This window comes from Chrysemys picta, chromosome 1 (assembly GCF_011386835.1).
Source record: "Chrysemys picta bellii isolate R12L10 chromosome 1, ASM1138683v2, whole genome shotgun sequence".
Lineage (NCBI taxonomy): Eukaryota > Metazoa > Chordata > Testudines > Emydidae > Chrysemys > Chrysemys picta.
Genome location: NC_088791.1, coordinates 123436057 through 123461275, shown reverse-complemented (window position 1 = coordinate 123461275; position 25219 = coordinate 123436057). Strand labels below are relative to the sequence as shown.

Here is a 25219-nt window from a genome sequence, read left to right as displayed (position 1 = left end):
AATACATGGTTAATCCCTTCCTCACCAAAATGTAACATAGCAAAGCTATATATTAATGAGGGTAAAACAACATCCCGATGATTTCAATCAGCATTTGAGCACAAGAAAGTAAAAGATTGCATGTGTCATAATTCATTGTGCCTGGGCCTCACAATACCCCTATGAAGGAGACAAGTATTATTGACTAGTTTTCCAGATGGATACACCGAAGCACAGACAATGTAAGTGACTTTCTCAGATTTATAAAGCAAATTCATAGCAGAGCTAGGAGCAGAACCCAGGGTACCATCTCCCAGTCCTCTACTGTGACCGCTATGCCCCACTGCTTTCAACCAGTAAGGATTATTTTAAAATGGCTATTTTTGTTACACTGCAGACATCGTATGAAGAAATGGGCACAAAAACATTTTAGTGGGACGAGACAACTGGTGTAATCATTGAAATCTGTTCAATGTAGGTCAATCAATTTTCATATTATATATGGGAGAGGAAGACATGGGCCATATATAACAAGGCTGTGGGTAAATTAACTCCCTGGGGCACAGGATCGGAATGACCATTAAGTAGGCAAGAGTGGAAGACTTATTCTGACCAAGGAGACAGTAATCCCATTTAAACTTCTGAAGGATGGAGGTTTTTCTCTGCTCCTCTCCCAGGGGAGAGATGTATCTCAGGTACCCACATTTTACTGACACTTTTAATAAAAAGTGTCAGAGGACTGTAGTAGAGGTGTTATGGTAGGTATAATATTGGACTGTGGTAACAACACTGCTCTTGTGATAAGATTAAGATATTGAGCAGAGGTTGGAGCAGGAGAAAAATGCATATGAACCACTGCATTTCAGCAAGGAAACTGCTACTTTAAAATTGCAGTATGCTATACAGGGTCTGAGCAAAGAGGTCAAGGCAAGGGTTGGATTGAACTGCATTTGCACAGCATTTTTCTTGCACAGCCGTCAGTTACTCCAGTTCTTTGGGTCATACTGTGGCTGCCCCTGCCCCTGTTTATGATAGCTACAATATGCATAAAAAGAACCCCCCATCATTATTAAAGACTCTTGTACAAAATACACGGGAGATGCTTTCAGGAGCGTTATACCTACCCAAATTAGGTGCACTTGCTGTCCTCTTATTATTTTTTATCTTGAAAAAGCCTCGTCCAAATGAAGATCTGGCTTTTCGGGTACCAAAACTGTCCTCATCTCCGGTACCACTATGGCTTGGGGATTTTGGAGGAAGGGTTCCACACTTGTTACCTTCCATGGGAGCTTTAGTCTGATTAATCAGGAAAACAAAACTTCAGAACTTAATCTTACTGAACTACAAAAAGCTTTTAATTGTGCACAGTCAATTCTGAAAGGTAATCTGGAAATAAAGGTAGCATTTGCACTGTAAAATAGACTATAGCATGCATGTACCGAGTCTAGATTAAATAAGCAAGATCTTCAGTTAAAATGTGTTCGTGACTCAATTATATTTACTACCTGTTTAACAGTAGCATTTCTGTACTAAATGTGTCAGATCTTGCAAAAGTGGCCCTTTAAAATTATAAATTAACCACACATTCACATAGGGTTTGATCCCGTGAAGTCCTGAGCTCCCTCATCTCCCACTGAAAGTTTCTGGAAAAAGGGAGGAAGAACAAGCACCTCATGACTGGCCAGTTCTCTGCAGATTGCCAGAAAGTCTCCATGGACCATGAGCGGTTTGCAGAGCTCAGTATGAAAATCACTGGACTAGCAGCCTATTTCCATTGTCCAATTGAAAGACACAGAAGCAGCAAGCAAATGGCATAAATGGTGGAGACAAATTAGATTTGTAAAATTCTGGCAGCTTTGATAATCTAAGATGATTGTAATATTAATAAGCACATCTCTATTTAGTCTGGGTTTTTAAACATACGACTTTTAACCTCTCATGGTCTCTGATTGGCAAGATAAACACAATTCTCCTTTTGCTGAAAAACACAGTCATGACTATAAAAGTGGTATTTAAGATACAACGATTCTTCCCCATTACTTAGAATTTCACTAATTCACTGAAATTACTTAGAATAGGAAACAGTGGCTGTGTACTAGATAATGGTTGGTAAATGGTTACTTTTTAATGGCAACCACTGTAAAAAGATAAGCTCCAAAACAATGGGAACTTGGAAGATTTCCAAGGTAGAAAAACAAGTTAATTACAAATGCTACAAAGCTAAACAACAAATCTGAGACCCAGCTTTGTTAGTTTGTGGTGGAGCAATGTGTAACCTCACAGGGTTGCAGGGCTGGAGACACTCTATATCCCTTGATCCTGGGCTGTCAAGGGATGAGCATGCTGAATCAGCAGCATGTACTCTGCCATGTGGGAACAGGAACTGCTTGTGCTGCTCTGTAAGGAATTCTCTAGCTGGCTCAGGAGAAGCATCAATGGTTTGGGCTGCAAGCCCCCTGGAGTCCTGCTTAGCCAGGACAGCGTACCACATTAAGGGTCGGGTGAGTATAGGTGAGGGGAGAACCTCAACTAGGAGACAGAGTGATTTGAATATGTTTGCCCCAAGAGAAGGTGGGGAACAATAGCTAATGGGTGATTTTATTTATTCTCAGCCAGTCAAAATGAAGAGCCACGAGTGAGAAGACAAGAGTGAGTGAGAGAATATAAACTTGACACAAAGTGATGGTGGAGACCCGAATATATTCTCTGAATCACACTCCACAACCTTGCTTGCAGGTCTGCTATTCTCCCTTCAAAATTCTGATACAATGTTAATAAAACGACGCTATTTAAAACACCTTCTGCTCTCTGCATTGCTTCACACGAAGACACACACAAAAATTACCTCTGCTGGTTTCTGTACAGGTTCTTTGTCCTGTTTGGGAAGGATTGAGAAGTGTTAAAATTCTTAGTTACCTCATTATTTAATTCATTTAAGTTAAAAATAGTGAGATTTCTTTCCTCTTCTATTTTTCAAAAGGAAGCACTTAAGAACTATACTTCCCCTAGATTAATGTCACTTTTTATTTTCTCCCATACATGCAGTTCTGTTTAGGTTTTGGATTTCATAATATAGTCCTTTTTAGATCCTGATTTATTAATGACTTTGCACAACCAAGACTTGTTTTAATTACAAAAAGTAAATGAATTTAGTGCTGGTAAAAAAGCATCTCTCTCTGAGCACAGTGCAAATAAATCTTATGGGGTATAATTGCAGGTTTTCCCTTCCATAGCCCTGCAAATAACAGTCAGCCTGAACTAGAGCTGTTTATCACAGATTTGGATATAATGGGACTCAGATCTGACCTGTTTAGTTTTGGTTCTCGTTATGACAGATGAAGGTTTTTAACCCAAGCAAAATTCACCCTCTCCTCCAGTTTCTTCCATCTCCATCATTCACCCATCTCTATTGCTGAGATGCTGGGGGCCCCTTGTCTTCAACTTGCCCTGCTACCTTACATGACAATGGCAAACTGCCTTGTCTTTACTAGGATTTTACCTCTAGTTAGGTAACTTGAATTAAGAATACACCTTTTTACCTAATGAAGACACAGCTTTGGAGTGCAGGTGATTTACTTATGTAAATACCTCATACAGTAAGAGGATAGACCCCCTAAATATTCAGGGACAGATTTTCTTCGCTAATATCCACAGGATTTTGTTACAAATGGCATCACAGCTAGCTGTAAATTGAATGAACAGAGCTATGCGCTGCTCCAAACGTAATCTGGGGCAGGCAGGCAGAGCTGGTAGAGGAACTGACTCCATGCCACCTAAGGATATGTCTTCACTACTCACCGGATCGGCGGGCAGCGACTGATCCAGCGTGGATTGATTTATCGTGTCTAATCTAGACACGATAAATCGACCCGAGTGCTCTCCTGTTGACTCCTCTACTCCAGCTCAGCAAGAGGCGCAAGCAGAGTCGACGGGGGAGCGGCAGTAGTCGACTCACAGCGGTGAAGACACCACGGTAAGTCGATCTAAGTACATCAACGTTATTCACGTAGCTGAAGTTAGTAACTTAGCTCGACCCCACCAGCCCTTAGACCAAGGCTAAGAAACCTCCCCACCACCACAGGACTTCTCAACTAGCCAGCTCAGGCCAGATTCCAGCTCCTTGCACCATTCAGGGGGCCAGAATTGGCATAGACAATCTGGGCCTCAGTATTAAGGGGAAAGAAAGGACTAAAAAACAAAACCAACCACTTCTGATGCCTCTTTCTTCAAATTGCCCAGACTGCTGGATTTTTGCAGGGCTGACACTCTACAATAAGAGCATAAAAATCAAAATGATTATGAGTTAATGAAGCTAGACCCCATTGTCTCAAAGGCAAATGTATTCTAAAGAACTATATATTGTATTACAGCCCTCCCTTGTTAACTCCTCCCATGTGGTGGCTAGGTATTGCCAGGAGATCTTCCATAGCATAATTACTGCTATGTTAAGGTACAAGAGGATGAGCTAATGATGGAGTGACAGGCTGTTTAACTCTGAAATTCTTTGCTTCTTATTTTAAATTAAATTTTCCAAAAAAGGTAGGCTGAAATAGACATCCAAAATATGTACTTGCATGAGCCAAATTGCACGCATAACTTGCAAGCTCTTAGTGTTTAATTTGCATGTATGCATAGAGTAACCATTTTGTAAAGGTTTCATTCAAGCAATTTAGGTGGACATTTAAAAACACTCTGTTATTTCACTTGTTAAAAAAAATTGGAAAAAACTGAACTAGGAAACATTTTAAAAGAAAGACACAACATTGTCAACAACAGGTATTGCCAAATTTCATTTTCAGAGACTTAGGTTATTAAGTCACTGAGCTGCTTTTGAAAACGTAACCCTAAGTCCTATTTTCAGAAATGACTTTCAATGAGACATAGGTCTGGTCTATATTATGAAGTTAGGTCAACATACGCTGCCTTGCGTCAACCTAATTGTGCACATGTCTACACTTAAATTTGTCTCCCACCGATGTAAGCACCCCATATGGTCGATGTACAGAAGAGCTGCATGCCATACTTGGCAGAGACCCCATCAACACTGTGGATACCTCCTAGGAGACCGAGACACAGACTCCTGCCATGAACAGCGAGGACGAGGAGGAAGATGAGGGATGACATGAGCCAGGACCTGTTTGAGATTCCACTGCAGTCCAGTCAGTCCCGGCAGTTGGGCACGGCTGAGCCCAAAGCAGGGGAAGTGTAAATGTATTTCCCATCACAATGATGTACTGATGGCACTCCCAACTTAACAGGACACAGCTATCGACTTTTCATGAATTGACTTGTACTAGAAGTACAACAAAGAGCTGTAGGACTGCTATCTGCTTTTCATTCCCCTCTAGAGTTAGGGAAGGCAGACCATGCGGAGCAGTTTGTTTCTGTATACAGGGATGTCCCTTGAATCCTCCTGAGAGATCTTAATGACACTTTCATGGAGGTACTCTGCAGTCGTCTCCCGAACGTTTCCGAGGATGACAGCCTTATTTCTTCCTTTGCGGTAGGGCACTTTCACACGCCAGCTGGCAATAACTTTGGCAGGCACCACTGCAGTGCACAGGGTAGCAGGATATGAGCCAGGGCAGTTCCGGGACGCCAGCAGCAGCTGCGCTCTCTGTGCTTTTGTTACCCTCTGGAGAGACATATCAGCTAAAATCACCACTGCCTGTGGAAAATGGTGCCAGTATTCGGTGTCATCGCCTTATACTCAGTTTCATGCATCTGAGCAATTCCCTCCTCATTTCCCTCACTCTGGTGGGATGTATTCACCATGGCTGTGAGTGGTGCCATACACAAGCATTCAGAAGCAGACATGTCAGCGAGCATGTCTTGTTTAAAGCTTTATGGGAGCAAGGGAAGGGAGTTCTGAATCGCAAGTTTCACTTTCCATTATGACTACACTGACAACGGTACCTCTATGTGCTTTATCTGCAGTTGCTGCCATTGCACCCTTGAGGCGTTCCCTCTCCACACCCATGGAACGCCTGAGCCAGAGAAGGAGGTGAAAGAAGAGGACTCGGGATGACATGTTCAGTGAGATCCTGCAAGACAGTGCTGCATTAAACCACAAGCAAGGGGCCTGAAATGTGAACACTGCAGATACCTAGAGAAGGAAAGAACGGACAGGAGAAAGGCCCAGGAGTCCCAGCAGGAAAAGGAGAGGGAGATGCACCAGGACACAATGGGGCTTCAACAGCAGCAAACACAGATGCTGCAAACTGTCACAGACCGAGAGGTTCAACAGTCATGGGCTCACTTCCCTTTGCAGTCCATGGTGAACTCCATTACAGCACCTCTCTCCACCCGTCCTCAATATTCCACCTGGCTTTAGGGGTCGCATTCTTACACTCCACCACTCCACACTGGAGACATTAGGAAAACCACAGCTTCAAGTACACTGACTTGTGAAAGCCACAGTTGCCATATGCGTAGGTAAAATGGATATGAATGTTCTCTCCTTGTTAAGTTCTGTTCCACTAATTTATTAAGTTTTTAATGTATTTAGTTTTACATTGCACAGATTTTTCTTTGCACTGGTTTTGTTATTGAATAAAATTCTATTATTTGGAAAATAATTCCTCTTTATTAGCTTACAACATATGTTGCAGAATGCCTAGTATCTCTAAAACCACCCACTTGTTACTGTACAACATGAGACAACTCATAGGATCAGTGACAAACAGTATAATCATCTTAAATGGACAGCAAGCACCGCAAAATTAATAGGTGCATTGACAGTGTATATTCACAGATGTACACCAAGCACCTCACAATGTCTAACATGCCCCAAAAGTGTATGGCCAGGTTGAGCACAGTACACCACAATGCATTATTCTGGCTCACTGTTAAAGTGCTCCTTCAAAGCCTCCATGAGCCATATAGCTCCACATTGAGTTAATCTAATAAACCTTGCATCTGGCTGTTCAAACTCAGACGACAGCTGCTCCACCTTCGCCCTCCACAACAGTGGCAACTTTCCCCACTTTGCTTCACAGATATTATGCAGGATACAACAGGCAGCAATACCATTGGAATGTGTTTCATACTGCGATCCAGTCTTGTGAGTAAACAATGCCAGCGTGCCGTCAATTTTCCAAAAGTGCATTCAACTGTCATTCTGCACTTGCTGAGCTGGTAGTTGAATCTTTCCTTGGTGCTGTTGAGGTGGCCAGTGTACAGCTTCATGACCCAGCGAAGCCAGGGAAAGGCTGGATCCCCTGGGATCACTATTGGCACATCAACATGGCCAATGTTAATCCATTGGTCCAGAAAGAAAGTCCTTGCTTGTAGCTTCATTAACTGTCCTGTGTTTTTAAAGAGGCGAGTATCATGCACCTTCTCTGACCAGTCCACATTGATCTCAGCGAAGCGCCCCCGGTAATCCAACAATGATTACATAATGCTAGAAAAGCAGCTTTTTCTGTTAATGTACTCTGGGGCAAGGTGCTTTGGGGCCAAAATAGGGATGTGTGTCCCATCTATCGCCCCACCACAGTTCTGGAACCCTACTGCTGCAAATCCATCCACTATATTCTGCATATTGCCAGGAGTCACAGTCCTGCATAGCAGGAGATAATTAATGGCCCTGCACACTTGCATGACAGCAGCCCCCACAGTGGATTTTCCAACTCCAAAATGATTTCCTACTGACAAGCAGCAATCTGGCATTGCAAGTTTCCACAGTGCGATCGCCATTCACTTCTCCACCATCGTGCAGCTCTCATTCTGTGTTCCTGCAATGGAAGGCTGCGGTGAGCTTGGCACACAGCTCCAGGAATGTGGCCTTGCACATCTGAAAGTTCTGCAGCTACTGCTTGTCATCCCAAGCCTGCAGTACGATGCAATCCCTCCAGTCAGTGCTCGTTTCTTGGGCCCAGCAGTGGCACTCTGCCATTTGCAGCTGCTCCATGAATGCCACCCACAACCTTGAATTGATTCTCGCTATGTCCCTTGCAGGAAATTCTCATGTTCCCCGCTGATTTGGTTCTTCTTATGACTCTGCAAATACTGAAGGATCACGCATCCTGTGCTTGCAACAGTTATAACTGTTGGGGGAAGGATAGCTCAGTGGTTCAAGCATTGGCCTGCTAAACCCAGGGTTATGAGTTCAATCCTTGAGGGGGCCATTTAAGGTTCTGGGGCAAAATCAGTACTTGGTCCTGCTAGTGAAGGCAGGGGGCTGGACTCAATAACCTTTCAAGGTTCCTTCCATTTCTAGGAGATGGGATATCTCCATTTATTAAAAAAAAAAAAAACATTAGTGAGAGCTGTGCAGGCTTCATGCTTCTGCCAGAGATGCAGACAGCAAGGAATGCCATGTGGGTTTGTGGGATTTTTTTTTATAAAGGTGCAAAAATTGTGAGATATAGATGACATTATGGGATGGCAACAGTTGCATGTTGAGAAGTTGACCCCTTGCTCCAAGTCCTCACCATGCATTGTCAAAACTTCCCAAAAGACAGTGCACTGGATGGTGGTGGGTTGCACACTGGGATACCTACCCATGGTGCACTCAACTGTACATCATCACACGTGCTTCTGGTGAGTACGTGCAGGGCCAACGCAAGGAGCCTAGTATGCGCACACACAAGCAATATACTAATTGTGATGGCTTTATGCCCGTTTTCAGGAAACAACTTAAGCACACGTTTACCTTTGAGCAAGTAAGCAGTCCCATTGATCTCAGTGAACAATAAAAAGGTAAATGACTGAGGTTAAAATTAATTTCCCATGACAAATCCCTTTAGTTAGCTGTAGCGGGGTGGTTACAGGGCTTAAAACAGCCCTGGGGGAAGGTTGTGGCTGGGAGCTGGCCCTATATAAAAAGGCTGTGAGGCAAAGGCCAAGCAGTCTCTCTCTGCCTTCAGAGGGAGAAGGGCCTGGCTGCAGCGAGCTAGAGACAGAGTACCTGAGTGGAGCAGGGCTGGGGACAGGCTGAGGAGCTGGGGAGCTCCAGCCTGGAAAGCCCCAGGCTGCAGCCTGGTAGGAGGTCAAGGGGTACTGGGGGTTGTAGAGGGCAGCCCAGGCTTAGGCCAAGGCAGCAGGTCCAAACCCAACCTTGCCTGTGATGAGTGGCCTATACTGCAGTCTGCCCCAGGGAGTGGGGGCTAGTTGGTGACTGGCAATGTACTGAGGCGAGGTAGGGATAGTGGTTGGGGGTTCCCCGGGGAGGGGAGACTCTAGTACTGAGGGGTGTACTGCCAGGGGGCAGCACCCCAGATAAAAGGGCACCAGGGTCCAGGAGAGACACGGGGGCTGGAAGACAGGCGGACCACCGGCCTGGAGGGGGCGCTCCAATGCTGAAATGAGCTAATTCCCGGAGACTACCAGTAGGAGGCGCCACAGAGGTGAGTCCGCTCCTCTATACTAGCCAATGTCCCTTTGTCATTACCATAAAAGGCAAACATAAGTCATGTGTACATTGTGGCATTACACCCCATATTCTTCATAATAATATTATGATATGGCATAACTATGATATATTTTATGCAAGATAGGTCATGTAAAATATCATTGAAAAGGTGATGATTCACTGAATATGATTATCCTATCTGTATGCATGTATCATGTTTGTATCTTAAGTTAGGAATATTGTCTATGCATCTATTACAAATGTGCTTACACCTGGAGAATGCCCACTAGGCAGAATGCAATCAGTCTAGATGGCTGGCTGGGAAGGGCCATTAGGGAAAACAATCGGTTTTAGAAGATGCTAATCTCCCACCGGAGAGCCTTCCTGAGGATGCTACAAACAGCCTCCGAGTCATGGCTGCTGTGACCCTACAGGAGCATATGACCAAGTCACTTGGTACTGGACTCCATCTTGGAATACCAGTGTTCTTCCACTGACTAGGCGTGGGAACCAAGAGGGTAGACAAAGGATTCCTGCCATATGCAAAAGCTATTTAAGGCAGGGGAGTGACATCATTGTGGTTCTTCACTGACTCCCCGCCCAAGACAACTGCTGGAAACACCTATAATTAGTGGAGATATCCCATCTCCTAGAACTGGAAGGGACCTTGAAAGGTCATCGAGTCCAGCCCCCTGCCTTCACTAGCAGGACCAAGTACTGATTTTGCCCCAAATTGCCCCCTCAAGGACTGAACTCACAACCCTGGGTTTAAGAAGCCAATGCTCAAACCACTGAGCTATCCCTCCTCCCCCACAAACAAACACTGGACTAGGGGAGAAGGGCTGGACCCAGGCTAGAGGGATTTCTAGCCTGTGAAAGAAATACCGAGGGTTTTAAGCTGCAAGCAAGTGCAGCTTGCCCTCAAGAATCTCTGCAAACTGAGTAAAAAAACAATTAGGGTGAGAATTTGCTACTCATATCCAATCTCTTTAGTATATTAAACTTAGATTACCTAGCAAATAAACAAAAACACAATCTGCTTTGATCTGTTTATCCCTTATAATCACTTAATATCTATCTTTTGCAGTTAATAAACTTGTTTTTGTTTTGTCTAAAACCAATGTGCGGAAATCATAACTGAGGGCAGACAGCTGTTGCCTATCTCACTCCACATTGAGGGAGGGGGCGAATTTTATGAGCGTCCACTGTACAGTTTTCTGGTTAGTGCAAGAGGGTATAATTTTGGGTTTACATGCCAAAGGGGGGTGCATGCCTTAGGAACTGGGAGGTGCCTGAGCTGCGCCTTCCCATGCAGAGCTGATCTCAGCATCTGTGTGTAGCTGCATACGTATTTAACACGGCCGGCTCTAGGCACCAGCAAAACAGCTGGTGCTTGGGGCAGCACATTTCTAGGGGCAGCATTCTGGCGCCGGCCATGCCGCCCCTAAAAATGTGCCCCGGCCGCCCTAGATCACCTCCGCTGCTGCTGCCACGGCGCGCAAAACCGCTGATTCGCGCACTGCTGCTCGCCCTCCCTCCCAGGCTCTCAAACGTGGGAGGGAGGGAGAGATCCTGAGTGGCTGCGGCATGCGAAACAGCTGATTTGCGCGCCGCTACTCCCCCTCCCTCCCAGGTTTGAGAGCCTGGGAGGGAGGGGGAGATCCCGAGCGGCCGCAGCGCATGAAACACCGGATTGGCGCGCCGTTGCTCCCCCTCCCTCCTAGGCTTGAGAGCCTGGGGGGAGGAGGCAGGGCTGGGGATTTGGGGAAGGGGCGGAGTTGAGGCGGGGTCAGAGGTGGGGTAAGAAAAAAACGAGGGGGGGGTGCGGCCACAATAGTTTTTGTTTGGGGCAGCAAAAATCCTAGAGCCAGCCCTGGTATTTAAAAAAAAAAAAATGTAATTCCCCAAGCCCACTGATATTACATGACTTGACTGAAGACATTTCATATTGCAACAGAATGAGACGCTAGTGTACATTTATAGAAAGAGCATTAGAAATTATCAGAGCAGAAAACTATCAACATCACCAAATTATTTTAAAATGAGTTAACGTGGTTAGAATAACTACACACATTTTCGTGTGATCGTTAAAAAAATTTCTTTAAAAATATGGTAGAAAGGTGTCTAAGTAGAAGCATTTCATTGGTTGATATGGTACTTACAAGGGACTGTCACATGGCTGTGTTTCTACGGAGGAACATGATGTTGTCCCTTCACTGTAAAACAGACAAGGTACTACATTATAAGATACCTAAGAATTCCATCAATACATCCTATCTTCTCAACTAGTGAATTTTAACACTCTCTTTTTTCACCTGAATGGCTGTATATTACCACAAATCAAATCTTTCCTTCTGTCATCTCCTGTTATAAAAGAAAAAGGGTGGGAGTGAACTCAAGAAGCATGGCAAAGACTTCCTACATCACTTCAAGCACCGCAGGCTAACCAACATATTCAGGAATTGAGTCTGAGTAAATTAAGAGGTCACAGCATGTGTAACGGTCTCATATGCCTTGCAAGAAATGGAGACACAAGCAGGCTATAATGGGAACTCTGGCAATGAGTCAGGTCACAGTGATTGTTTTTAAAAATAGAGAAAATGAACAAGAAATGAGATTCACATTGCTTAAGGCTAGAGCTACATGAGTGGCAGCACAGCATGAAGAAATATGGGAACCAGTGGAAGAGTGGGAAGGAGGGAGGGAGAGCAGAGAAAGACAGAGGCCCTGATTCAGGAAAACACTTAAGCACAAGCTGTCCTGGGTGGAGATGCTTTCCTGGATCAGGGCCAAAGAAAGCACGCTTCAGCCCTTGTCTGCTCTAGTTTTACACTAAAGTCAAAGACAGTCTTATATCAATGAGTTTTCATGGCATTTGGATTCCTAACATCCCATATTATTATAGATTAAAAATAAAGGTTGAGATCTTCAAAACCCAGCTAAGGAATTTAACTAAACACCTCTCATTAGCTTTTCTGGGAGTTCTGTGGCTAAGGCTGTAATCCTCTAGCTGGCTTTAAATCTCAACCAACGCTCCTTAGTAAAATCTTTACTCACTTATGCCTCAGGCTAGAAAAACCCAATTTCATTGTCATATGCCAGCCTCAAGGGAATCAATCTCTCAGACTTCTTGAAACTGTGATTTGTCTTCTTCCTGGTAGCTTATTTATGGCTCCTGTGACCAGTACTGGCTAGTCATTCTCAGTTTCGGTTTGGGTTTGGCAGTGCTTTGCAGGATTTTTTAAAAATCTCTGACTGCAAATCACTTACAGCAAATTCACACTACATATTATGATATTGCATCTAAAACTAAGCTATTTATATAAAGTAAAAACAATTTTCCTGATTCTCCACTGTATTACATCAGTTTTATGTTCATCCTGGTCTTAAAGGGGGAAATGGAACCAGCCACACACAGGCCATAATTAATTAGCTGCTTCCCAGACTGAGGGGGCATGGCTAAGGAGGGTCAAGGGGCAGCTTAATGGACACCTAGGCTTTGTAAAAGGGCTGAGGGAGATCAGTCTTCCCTGTGGAACTAGAAGGAATGGGCAGGCTCCTATAAGCTTCTGAGCCAGGGTCTGCAGGAGAAGGGTACTTCAGGGCAGTGGCTCTCAACCTTTCCAGACTACTGTACCCCTTTCAGGAGTCTGATTGGTCTTGCGTACCACCCCAAGTTTCACCTCTCTTAAAAACTACTTGCTTACAAAATCGGACAGTGTGCTGTGACACTTCTATTACTGAAAAATTGATTAGATTCTCATTTTTACTATATAATAATAAAATAAATCAACTGGAATATAAATATTGTACTTACATTTCAGTGTATAGTATATAGAGCAGTCTAAACAAGTCATTGTCTATAGGAAAGTTTAGTTCGTACTCACTTAGCTTGTGCTTTTTATGTAGCCTGTTGTAAGACTAGGCAAATATCTAGATGAGTTGATGTACCCCCTGGAAGACCTGTGCATACCCCCGAGGATAAACGTACCCCTGGTTGAGAGCCACTGCTCCAGTGGAACCAGCCTGGGGATCCGGTGCTCTACAAGAGCAGGGCCCAGCAGGGGCTCAGAACAATACCGTAGGGGCTGAGTGCTCTATCCCAGAGCCATAAAGACTCTCAAAGGTAGCCCAGAAACTGGGAACAGGTCCCCGAGGGTGGGGTGAAGAGAAACCCGCAAAGAGTAGAACCACCTTTTTGTTTGTTGGGACTTCTTAGTTGGCCATTTGCTACCCCAGAGGGGTTAATTTTTGTTTATGACTTGGCCAGAAGGCTAAGCCACAGCTCTAGTACCACTGGCAGGGAAGGAGCTGAGGCAGGGAGCACCTATCGTGCCACATTCAGCCAGTCAGGGGGCATTATGAGGCAACTGCTCCCCACAACAATCCTATTAATTTCAACACCTTCTTTGTCAGCAAGCACATAGCACACTATTGGTGCTATAATGAACTACAACAATAATAGAAATGCGAAAATAAATGGGTTTGGTGAGCATATACTTCAGTCCTAGATGGATGTTATAATATGTGACAGTGCTAGTTTGAGGAAACAGACTTAATACTCTAATTGTCCAGTCTCTAATAAACACAATTTCACCTAACATTTTGTAACAGAACTCTGACTTTACATACCAGTTAGAAATAGTTTGTAATAACTATACCTCACTTCACTTGCAACTTCTGGTTTAGGCTGTGCTTTTACTTTTTCGGTAGCTGCTTCTGGGCTTTCGGGTGCTGGTGGAAAAGCGGGGATTGAAACTTGCAAGATGCTGGTGTGAATTTGTAGTGAGTTCTAAAAGAAGAAAGGACACATCATTAGAGTGGGCAAAAGCTACACAATCACGGTATGAAAATAAAAATCAAATAGATCAGCGACAAAAATAAAAGTCTGACTCAGGCATATGGTTCAATTCATTTTCTTTTTACTATAAACACAGTTTAGTGCTTATAAAGATGGGCCAGGCTGACAACACTGAAGCTTAAAATCCTCTGTTATACAGAACAGGTATAACAGGATGGATAAAAGCAGCATAAGCCTCTTGATGCTGCCTGGTCAATGCATCTCCCTTATGGACTCCTCCTCTCACCCCCCATGACATGAAATAATAGTTCACTCTCCATCTCTGTTCAGTCCTTGGCTGCTCTGAGACTTCCATCAAGGGTGCCAATTATTTAAGCTACGGTATTTATTTTCTTTTAAATGTAAAGTGCCCCTCTCTGGCTCTAAGCACTAAGGCCCTGATTCGGCAAAGCATTTAAACACACACTTAAGGTCTCTGCTGAACCTGGGCTTCTGGCCTAATCCTATCATTTATTTACGCATGCACAGCTTTATGCATGGGAAGCATCCCATTGGGTTCGATGGGACTACTCAGACACATCAGAACATAACAGTAAAATGTATCCATAGCATTAAAATTAAAAGACAAAAACACAACCTGGGAAAGTCCTATGGAATTTAATAGAAAACTAACTTTCTCATAGATTATTTGAAACATCCTGTAGGATTCATTAGAAAATTACAAGCTTGCTCTTCTATAGCATGGTTCAAAAAATCCTGTACAAAGTAATTTTCTATTAAATTTTAGAGGGATTTTTTAAAAGTAATTTCTCTAACATCCTATTAAATACCTACATAATGTTAATAGTTGAATTTACTTTATGCACTTGTGTAAATCCATCCCTGGTCAGTGCAAACCTTCAGCAGGTGCTTAACTTTATGCATGTGTTTAAGTCTCATTAAATGCAACTTCAATGGGATGTGACCATGTGTTTAAGTGATTGGGCCTCTGTTCAGCAAAACAGAGAGGCACAATATATAAACTAACAAACACAAAAGGTAAGAGAAAATTATACTTTTAACTCTCAATTTTTATTATCTTGGATATTAACAAACACAAGAAACAGTTTAAATACATGATGTATACAGGTCTGTCGCATCTTAGGCGCATTTAACATGCGCAATTTCAGCTTTACGCGGTCGGCAAAAACAAAACCAAACAAAAAAAGAGAAAAATAACAATTTAAATACTGTTTCTGTAGTGCGGGCGATTCCGCCCACCATTACACTCAATGTAATTTTGACTATATGCGATTTTCGCTTTAGGCGCTGACTGCGGAACGTAACCCTAGCGTAAGATGAGACAGACATGTAACAGGACAGTACCACATCAGCTAAAAAGAACCCCATTATTTGACAATGCAAATGCAAGACATGTTTGTGAATGAAACTGCTGGTAGAATACAGCTGGGTTTCTCCACCATCTCCACCTGTTGTGTCGTGTCTTATACTTAAATTGTAAGCTCTTTGGGGCCGGGATTGGGCTGGCTTTGTACAGCCTTTAGTACAGTGGGGTCCCAGTCCATGACGAGGGCTTCTAGGTGCTACAGTAATACATTTCACCATTGTTCTCGATTTCTTTAAAAGAGAATCAAGAAAACGATGTATGCGTATATAAATTCAACCCCTAGAGGCAAACACCCTATTCCAAGCTGTTCAGAGCCTTCCAGAAGGCAGAAGCACCAGACTTGTAAATATACTAAATAAAAATTAGGGACATAATCCCACTACACAAATGAGTAACTTTTCACACATGAGCAGTCCCATAGAAGTCAACAAGACTTTTACTCACACGTTATCTCGGTGTAAGATATTGCCTGACACTATACATCACTGTCATGATACAGTACTCTTTCTTAGTGCCCAATCCCGCACGGCCTGTTCACCCGGATAGCCAGCTGAAGGAATGCAGGGCCATGCCCTAGATTTAAAGGGACATCAACTCAAAAGAATCACACCTCTCTGAAATTTTCTGATCCACTGTTACAAGGTACCCTGAAGATAACTATAAATGAAACATTTGTGTGTTGGGGATGGGTCGGGGAGAGCCGGGGAAGGAGATAGTATGTTTCAGTTTGCTTGCTTAGTGCATTTGACAGGATTTGGTTTACAGCTATTTTCACTGGTTTTCTCTGTATAATCAGCTAGTTCCTCATTTTGCATGAGTGCTTTGGGGGAGAGATAAATATTTTAAATATAGGAAAACATGGTTGTAAAATCAAGGATGTTGGCATGGGACAGATCAAACTACTTATAACTCATTTTTGGAAATGGAGAAGATACCAAGTAGACTGCACCCCTTTAAATATACTATAGTATATATTTTAACTGATTTAAAATAGTCTCAAATTTATTTCAGGTAAGTGAAAATAAGCTTTTAAATAAGATTTTACATAAAATCAGTGAGAATACAGTTCCAGAAACCTTCTTATATTTGATATTAAAATCATTTCTGGACATTAAATATGATTTTGTGTTTACACAAATTTGGGATTGGTGGCTTTCAAACAAATTCTATACTAGTAAGGACTTTCCAAACAAAATGGGGAAGTTTTACTGAAACTGCCTAACAAGCAAGAAAACTTAAAGACGCAGGGGGGTTGGTTTCTGTAATACAACTACAGCATGAGTAACGTTGTCAAGTAGTGATACACAGAGAGAAAATATAGAACAATACCTCTTCGGGAACAGTAGTGTTAAACTCTTCATGGCTTGGAGAGCTGATTACTGGGATAGGAGATGGGCTTGTCTCTTGATCAGTTAAACTCTGCATGTCCAATAAAACCGCTGAAACAGATCCTGAATTTAAAAATTCTTCACATTCGCCTTCTTTGCCTAATAGAAGAGAGATGCAAACGTACTGGCTTTAGTTCAGTACATATGAGTATTGTTCTCACGGAGGACAAAGCCAGGACTTTTATTTATGCTCAATAGGACAACAGGGTGGGTGGGTGACGATGATAGGAGGAGACAGGGTGTAAGGGTGGGATGGCTGACTTCTTTAACCCCTTCCTGACTGGCATTATGATTTCCCAACACAGCTTAAACTAAAACTCCGCCAATAACAAAAATACATCAGTGCTTAACAGCACGAGCTCCAATTCCACATAAGTACTGATACCCCATAGGCAGCCATAGGAGCATTTTTGTTGCTGTGCCCACACAACAAAAGGCAAGCAAAGTTTCACACTGTGAGCCAAATCCGTAACTGGTGTAATTCGGCATAGCTCCATTGGCTTTAATGGAACTATGCCAACTTCCAGCTGACGATCTGGCCCTAGAAATCCATATTTGAAATTTGAGGTCTAGGCAATGTTAGGTAGAAACCCTGCACAACAATGATCCAATTGGATTTTTTTTTTTTTAATCCAAGAGGGTTGAATTTCTTTTAAGTCATAGTTTTGAATAAATAAAATTTCCAAAAATATACGGTTAGTGGACTCCAGATAGATTCTTTAAGGTTTATTTGGGGTTCTTGTGGAACCAGAATGCACAATCCTCATTTAAACGCATGGGGTGAGATGTTTTGCTGTGCCATTGAGAGGCAGGGCACAGCACATTGAGGCTAGAGGAAAGGGACTAACGGTGGCTTGGTGCCCTCCCAATTCTGGGATACTGTGGAGGCCCCTAGATTAAGACAGCCCTGAAAGGCTGCCTGTCTCCAGCTGCCTATGGTAGCAGCACTGCCTGGAATCCCCACTGTCCTTCGTGCTGTGGCCCTGCCCCATCCTACTCCTGTCCACGCTCATATACATCCAAAGCAGGGCTTATGGTGGGGCCCACATGGGGCAGTGTAAAAGCCAGCTCATACAACCCTGAGCTGGGGGAACTTTCCCCTAGCTGGGTCCAGTTGTCTAATGACTCAGTTACCCAACTGTAGCAGCATCAAAGAGCCACAGTGGACAGAAGCATCCTGCTCATGCAATTATATTTCTTAATTACAACAGCAGAAACCCACTCCCTCCACATGAGCATTTCAGTGGGTTCCTTTTCAACATGTTGAACATTCCTGGTGTTCATTAACGTATCAAACTCCAAAACACCGCACAGAGACGTTCCTTTTCCCATCCTCACTGCACCAAAAGGAAGCAGACATGTTTGTCCCAAATGTAAGATGAAGAATCAAAATCTGTCTCCATTGTGCCATCTGAGCCAAAATGGTGAACAAAGCTCAAAGCCGTAAATAACTGGAAAAAGAACAGTCAACATAAATTACCGTGCTAGGTTCTAAATAAGAAAAAAAAAATTCCCTGACAGTTTGCACAGTGCCACAAATCAATGGTGTCTCAGTCTGCCAATTCTCTACCATGTTAGAGTTTGTACAGTCTGCTTTCCACTGACAGCGTTGCCATTCTTTAACTGGTTCAGTCATATTGAAAGGTATGGATTTCTACACTTCTGATCAATACCAAAGTACCACATGACTGACAATGACAAGAAAAAGCATTGGGGCATTCACAGCGCTGTGTTTCTAGAACCTATAATTTATTGTCAAAGTAAAATCTCAACCTTACTGCCCCTTTTTCTCTAGCCTAAAACATTGTCTGTGTTCTGTGAAGCATACAAGAAATAAAATACACTTTTATCATTTCCTGTGGCATGTAAAGTATCACAAATGTACACCACTGAACCTTGGCTTCAAAGCCTCTCTCTCTCTCTCTCTCTCTCTCTGTGTCTCCACTATTAAATAGGTTGCTCTGTCATACCAACCTTTACTCTTTTCAGGTAAATGCTCAAATTTCATGAGGTAGGCATATGAAGTTTGTATATAGTGACATGCAAGCTGGGGTCAATGACACTAGTAAATAAATTGCCCACCATGAGGAGTTGAGTGCTCTCAGCTCCAGGAAAGATCATGCTCTTACATCCGGATCCGAAGCCCACTGAGGTCAATGGAATGACTGCTATTGACTTCAGTGGGCTTAGGGTCAGGCTCTCAGTAAGTGGGGAATGATTGCTTTTACCATGCAACTTGTCTAAACAGGAATTTGTAAAAGTGCTTCGACGTGTATTACGTAGGACGATAATGATGTAAAGCAGCACACTCACTATATGATTAATAGGAAGGCATTTCAGTGATCATTGATATAATGCAACTGCTTCTTATGGGTGGCTAAGGCAGCATGAACTGGTGATTTTCCTTAGTGCATTGCAACAGGGGCAGAGCTAAGGTAGTTTGGGTGCTTTACTTCAAAAATGAAACCTTAACACTGAGTTTTTCCATTTGTATTTAACTCCAGTATTTGGAAAGGTCAAATGCACTCAAACCACAAACACCCCCCTGCCACTCTATCTTCACCTTCATGAAAGTTTTGTGCGGGAATTTCTCTCTTTTCTTTAAAAATGGTCCTAGGAGCTGCTGGGGAGGAGTCTTGCTCCTACAAACCCTTTGAGGGCCAGGAGATCCAACAGCTCTTAGGAAGATAGGGAGATGCCCCCTTATTCTGTTGGCCACAGAGTATCCAGCAAATCACAGTCCCCACCCACCATCCTGTGCTGACTTCGTAAGATCCAATTCCTCTGAATCTCTGGAAGTCCTCCGGGTGAGGGCTCCTTTTCTGCAGCGCTTAGGAACAGCATAGTAGTGAGACTTCCCTCCAGTCTATTTCCTAATGGGTGGGACTCTCCTCCTAAGGCTTGTGGAAGTGAGGTTGCAGGTGGCTTTCGAGTCAGCAAAATGTGAGGGGTAGAGGAGAAGGGAAGAGTCCCCCTACCCATCCTGCTGCTCACAGGCTTTGCAGTCTATCCCTGGGCAGGCCCAGGTCAGAGGATCCCTAGGCACAGGTATTTCACTGACCCCCCCCAAAGTTGCAAGTTAGCCTGTGCAACAGCACTACTTGGTCAGGAACCCTCCGGCTGCCTTGCAGTGTTACATACTCCCCAGTCTTCCAGCCTACCTTTGATCAGGTTCCTGTTCCTGCCCCAGCCTTGCCTGAGCCTTGTTCCAGCCCTCTCCAGCCTTTTCCAGGTCCTAAATCCCACCTTGCACCAGCCCTGCACCTGCCTCCGGAACCCACAGACTGACTCTAACCCAGATTTGACCTTTGGCCTGCATCAGGAGTCCGACTGTAACACTGATTTGGCTAGTCTACAGATTTTGACCTTGGTTCTGACCACAGCCTGTCCCAGACCACAGTTTCAGCGCTGCTCTCGGTCCAGTCCCAACTCTACGGCTGGCTTCGACCCTTAGTGCCTGTTCTCAGCCAAAGCTTCAACCAGTGGGCCTCACCCACCTAGAACCCAGAGCCTGACATATTGTCCTTAACTCTATTGGCCACATATTTCCCCTTGATTCCTTTGCTTCCCTTATCCATTTTCTACAATTCCTAACTTATGATTTATATTCATTACTGGGTTTTAAAAAGGAGCTCACTTTAGTTTGTGGTGCGAGTGTGAGGAGCTGGGAGCAAGAGGCGCGAGGAGCTGAGAGTGAGAGGGTGTGCTGCTGGAGGACTGAGGAGCACAAGCGTTATCAGACACTAGGAGGAAGGTCCTGTGGTGAGAATAAGGAAGGTGTCTGGAGGCGGCCATGGGGAAGTAGCCCAGGGAGTTGTAGCTGTCATGCAGCTGTTACAGGAGGCACTATAGACAGCTGCAGTCCACAGGGCCCTGGGCTGGAACCCGGAGTAGAGGGCGGGCCCGGGTTCCCCCCAAACCTCCCAATTGACCCGGACTGTGGGTTCTTCCAGAGGGGAAGGTCTCTGGGCTGTTCCCCAACCACATGGTGAATCTCTGAGGCAAGAAAATTCGCCAATAAGCACAGGAACCACCAAGATAGAGGAGGAACTTTGTCACAATATATATTATATATATAATTATTTTTATAGCTGCTTTTTCTTCCCCTCTAAACCAGGTGATTTTTTAAACCAACGTGGCCTTCTTCTGCAATTGTGGCTTTTGGAGCATCTTGTAAGGTGTCTTAAATGATTCCCAAATTATGAGTCACATTTTTCTGATTAATTTGTTCCTCCTGGCTGATCTGGCTCATAATTGTTTTCAGCTTTGTGAAATTGGCCCTATTAAAGCACCACATATATTTATCACTGGTCTGGACTTTACTCTGTTTGCACATTTTAAACGTGATCAAAATCCATCACTGGTACCTAACATGTAGAGAGTGATGAACTTCTCCCCCCCCCCCCCTTTGCCATCCAGGCCCTACCCAGGAACTCTCAGGGACTGAAAAACTTGAACCCTGCAGTGACATGAGTTAGCTATTCTGCCCCCTGTCCAGTGCCAATCTTCACTCCCTGAGAGTGTCTTAGTGGGGCCTCCCAAGTCCCACCCCCAGCAACCATAGAAATCCCCAATTTTTGTAAGCCTTAGGATGCTCGTTGGGGTCACCTACAGCCTGGTTCCTTCTCCCTTCCCATCCCACAGAAGAGGTGTGTGTGTGCGTGCGCGCGTGGGGGGAGGGCTCTTGTTCTAAGTCATGTCCTCCAGAGGGAGGATGTGATCCTGAGGCCACATGCTGGCTCCAGAGGATGTGATGAGGATGGGGAGAGCCCAAGCCTGGCTCTCTCCTGCCCACTGTCTATTGCTACAGTTGCTCTAGCAGCTCTCAGACTTTCCCAGTGCAATGTGTGATGCTGCTGCTTTGGTGGTGGTAAGCTCAGCTCTTTAGAATGTTCATGTCCGGTTATTATTTTGGCAGGCTACCAATTCTCCCTAAGGAATGCAAGCAAGAGAGGGTGAATGGTTATTTTTAACAGTTAACCTCGATCGAATTTCATGGGACAAAGAAAAGGAACTTCTCTAGCCCAAGGACTTTCCCTTTCCTGAATTTCAAAGGCCTGTGGCAATTGATGGAGGAGACAAAGCTTCTCAAAAAAAAAAAAAAAAAATCACAAGAATCTTTTAAAATGGAAAGCGTCAGGCACCCTAAATGTGTGCAGTTTAAATGCTAGCAATGTGGGAAATCTTTGTACTTGCACTGTACCTTTTTTCCCCTGAGCCAATATTACCATGTCTTGCACTTTCTTATACCGATTCAGGGATTGTCGCAGCTCTTCTATCTTCCGATCCTAAAACAAAGGAAGGATCCATCTTGTGATTGTGATTTCTTTTATGAAGAGTCAAAAATTTGAAAGAAAAACCTAAATAAATTAAATTGTCTAACAGATTTAAAGAAAAGAGAGGAGGATAAAAGCTCAGAGCTTGAAGAGTGCTGGAAATATAAACCTGGATTTATATTTGGTGAAAACTGGTTTCTCTACAAAGGACATAACCAAAACTCAGGATCTAAATACGGAGGATTCAAACACCCCCAAACTTTAAGGTGGATCTCAAATTTTGCAGCAGCATCCCCTCTCCAAAAGAAAACTAAACACCATATTTTATATATAAAGTAACTCCTCATTTAAAAAGCAACAGAGGGTCCTGTGGCACCTTTGAGACTAACTGAAGTACTGGGAGCATAAGCTTTCGAGGGTAAGAACCTCACTTCTTCAGATGCAAATGATACTCCTCATTTAAAGTCATCCCAGTTAACATTGTTTCGTTGTTACGTTGCTGACCAATTAGGGAACATGCTCGTTTAAAGTTGTGCAATGCTCCCTTCTAACGTCATTTGGCAGCCACCTGCTTTGTCCAGTGCTTGCAGGAAGAGCAGCCTGTTGCAGCTAGCTGGGAGGGGCGGGGGGAGGCTTGGAACCAGGATGGACCAGCAGCCCCCCTATCAGCTCCCCCCGTCAGCTCTCCACTCGCCTAAGTTTCCTGTGCAGCAGCTGCCCAGCAGGCTATCAATTGCTGGCAGTTCAGCTGTCCCTCTCCCCACTGCCATGTGCTGCTCCTGCCGTCTGCCTTGGAGCTGCTCCCCGAGACTCCTGCTTGCTGTGTGGGGAGGAGGGGAAGAAGAGGAGGGCCGTCAGGGAGTCCCCCTCCCCCCTGCTCCTGCACCCTGCTTACCCCATCTTCCATAGAGCAGGGGGGACACACGACAGGGCTCAGGATGGAGGGAGCGTGCTGGCAACAGCTGCAGTCTCAGCAAGCTGATCTAATTAACAAGACAGTGTACTTAAAGGGGAAATGTGCATCTCTCTCTCTCTTTCTCACACACAGTGTGTGTCTCTGTCTGGGATGCTGTCGCCCCTCCCTCCATTCCTGCTGTCTTGTAGAGTGTGAGAGTTAACTCTTGAGGGCTCAGCCAATTGCTAGATCATCATTTAGCAGTAAGGAATTCCATGGGAAATATCCCACCCTCTGACTCCTCCACCTCAACCAAGCTTCACAATCATCATCACTGTGTACCAGTATTAAATTGTTTGTTTAAAACTTAAACTGTGTGTGTGTGTGTGTGTGTGTGTGTGTGTGTGTGTGTGTGTGTGTGTGTATAAACAGTCTTTTGTCTGGTTAAAAAAATTTCCCTGGAACCTAACCCCCTCATTTTCGTTAATTCTTATGGGGAAATTGGATTCGCTTAACATCGTTTCACTTAAAGTCGCATTTTTCAGGAACATAACTACAACGTTAAGTGAGGAGTTACTGTATATATATATATATATATAAAAAACATGGTGTTTTAGTTTTCTCTCTTTCTCTATATAGTTAGCATACCCTCTGCCATTTTTAAAAAAAAGGATACGCAGACTATTGATTTAGAGGCTTAGATGACTAATAGGGCCAAATTCTCAAAAGACATCTGCAAAATTTACACAAACTCATATGTATACATAAAACGATATGTGCATCTGCAAATGGTGTGCAGCCATATTCCACAGGTGCTATATACTTTATAGAAAGCTCCTTTTCATATTTGGCCCATAATAGTTCTTGGCACTTATATGTAGAGCTTTACATTTTCAAAGCACTTTACAAGATAGGTTTGCGGCTCAAGACCTTTACTCATGCGAGTAGTCCCACTGAACTCAGTGGCACTAATTGTGTGCGTAAGGATTACTTGCATGGACAAAAAGAACAGGAGTACTTGTGGCACCTTAGAGACTAACTCTGTATGCATCTGAAGAAGTGGGCTGTAGTCCACGAAAGCTTATGCTCTAATAAATTTGTTAGTCTCTAAGGTGCCACAAGTACTCCTGTTCTTTTTGCGGATACAGACTAACACGGCTGCTACTCTGAAACTTGCATGGACAAGATTTTCACTATACAACTTATAAGTGCCTATTTGTGGTGCGGTCAGAAGCAATTGCAATACACTATTGAGTGACTTCAATGAGAACAAAATTGGACCCTTACTAATTAATCTTCAAAATGTAAAAATGTACATGATGCCCATATGTGCTGATCCTACTAGAGGTGTAACTTCACACAATGAACGACTGCTGAACTAATGACTGTTTTGCTACCTTTTCTTCATTCGCTGCCATTAGAGACTCCACAGCCTTCTTCATTTTCTGTACCTCTATATCTAAAAATACACAACACAATTGCACAAGTCAGATTAAATGAGAAAGTAAATGGGAGAAAGAAAACAGCCTGATAATTTCTGAATCTATGTTTACAAGAAATAAACAAACAAAATGCAAACCACTAAAATTATTTCAATCTGAAATGGAAAGCAAGATTCACAACATTCTCTCTATGGAAGCAGTTTTCAACAACTAACTGACTGAATTTAGCAAATATTCAGATCCTAAACAATCCTAAGAAAACTGCTAAATCAATCAGTGATGCCTTTCCTGTGTTATTTCAATCCTTTAAGTAATGGAATAATTATAATGAAGAGCTCCAAAATAAAAACATTACAACAGGAGTGCAATAAAACAGTCCTTCATTATGATAACAGCCAAACATTCCATAGGGTATTTTATCAACCCAGCTATACAAAGCAATGGAATTAAGCAATGGATTGTGGAACATGGTGAGAAAAGCATTGTGTCATGAGGCTTAGTCATAGCCCAGAATGGATGAGAACAGCATGATGGAATGGTATATGTATTCACTGTGAAGAGCAGTCATGCTAGAATGTGTGTTGTAGTTTAGACGTGGAAAAGGATCCTTAAAATAGAGATGAGTACAAACTGTGCTTCATCTATAATCCTCACTTACAAAATATGTAAACGCCATAATGTAAAAATGTAAAAAGA

At 43.5% G+C, this 25219-nt stretch overlaps 1 protein-coding gene across 28 annotated transcripts in view; it reads right to left on the bottom strand.

Annotated features, from left to right (window-relative positions):
* PPFIBP1 (PPFIA binding protein 1) overlaps window positions 1-25219 on the bottom strand; it is a 178575-nt gene that overhangs the window by 22638 nt on the left and 130718 nt on the right. For all 28 annotated transcript variants that reach the window (XM_065569248.1, XM_065569270.1, XM_008165957.4 and 25 more), the window contains 8 exons: window positions 24479-24540; window positions 22114-22198; window positions 16852-17009; window positions 13996-14126; window positions 11497-11550; window positions 4186-4246; window positions 2825-2854; window positions 1104-1275 (listed from right to left, as the gene is read on the bottom strand). In XM_065569248.1, coding sequence (XP_065425320.1) covers window positions 1104-1275; window positions 2825-2854; window positions 4186-4246; window positions 11497-11550; window positions 13996-14126; window positions 16852-17009; window positions 22114-22198; window positions 24479-24540 — 753 coding nt within the window. The remainder of the gene's footprint in view (window positions 1-1103; window positions 1276-2824; window positions 2855-4185; window positions 4247-11496; window positions 11551-13995; window positions 14127-16851; window positions 17010-22113; window positions 22199-24478; window positions 24541-25219) is intronic.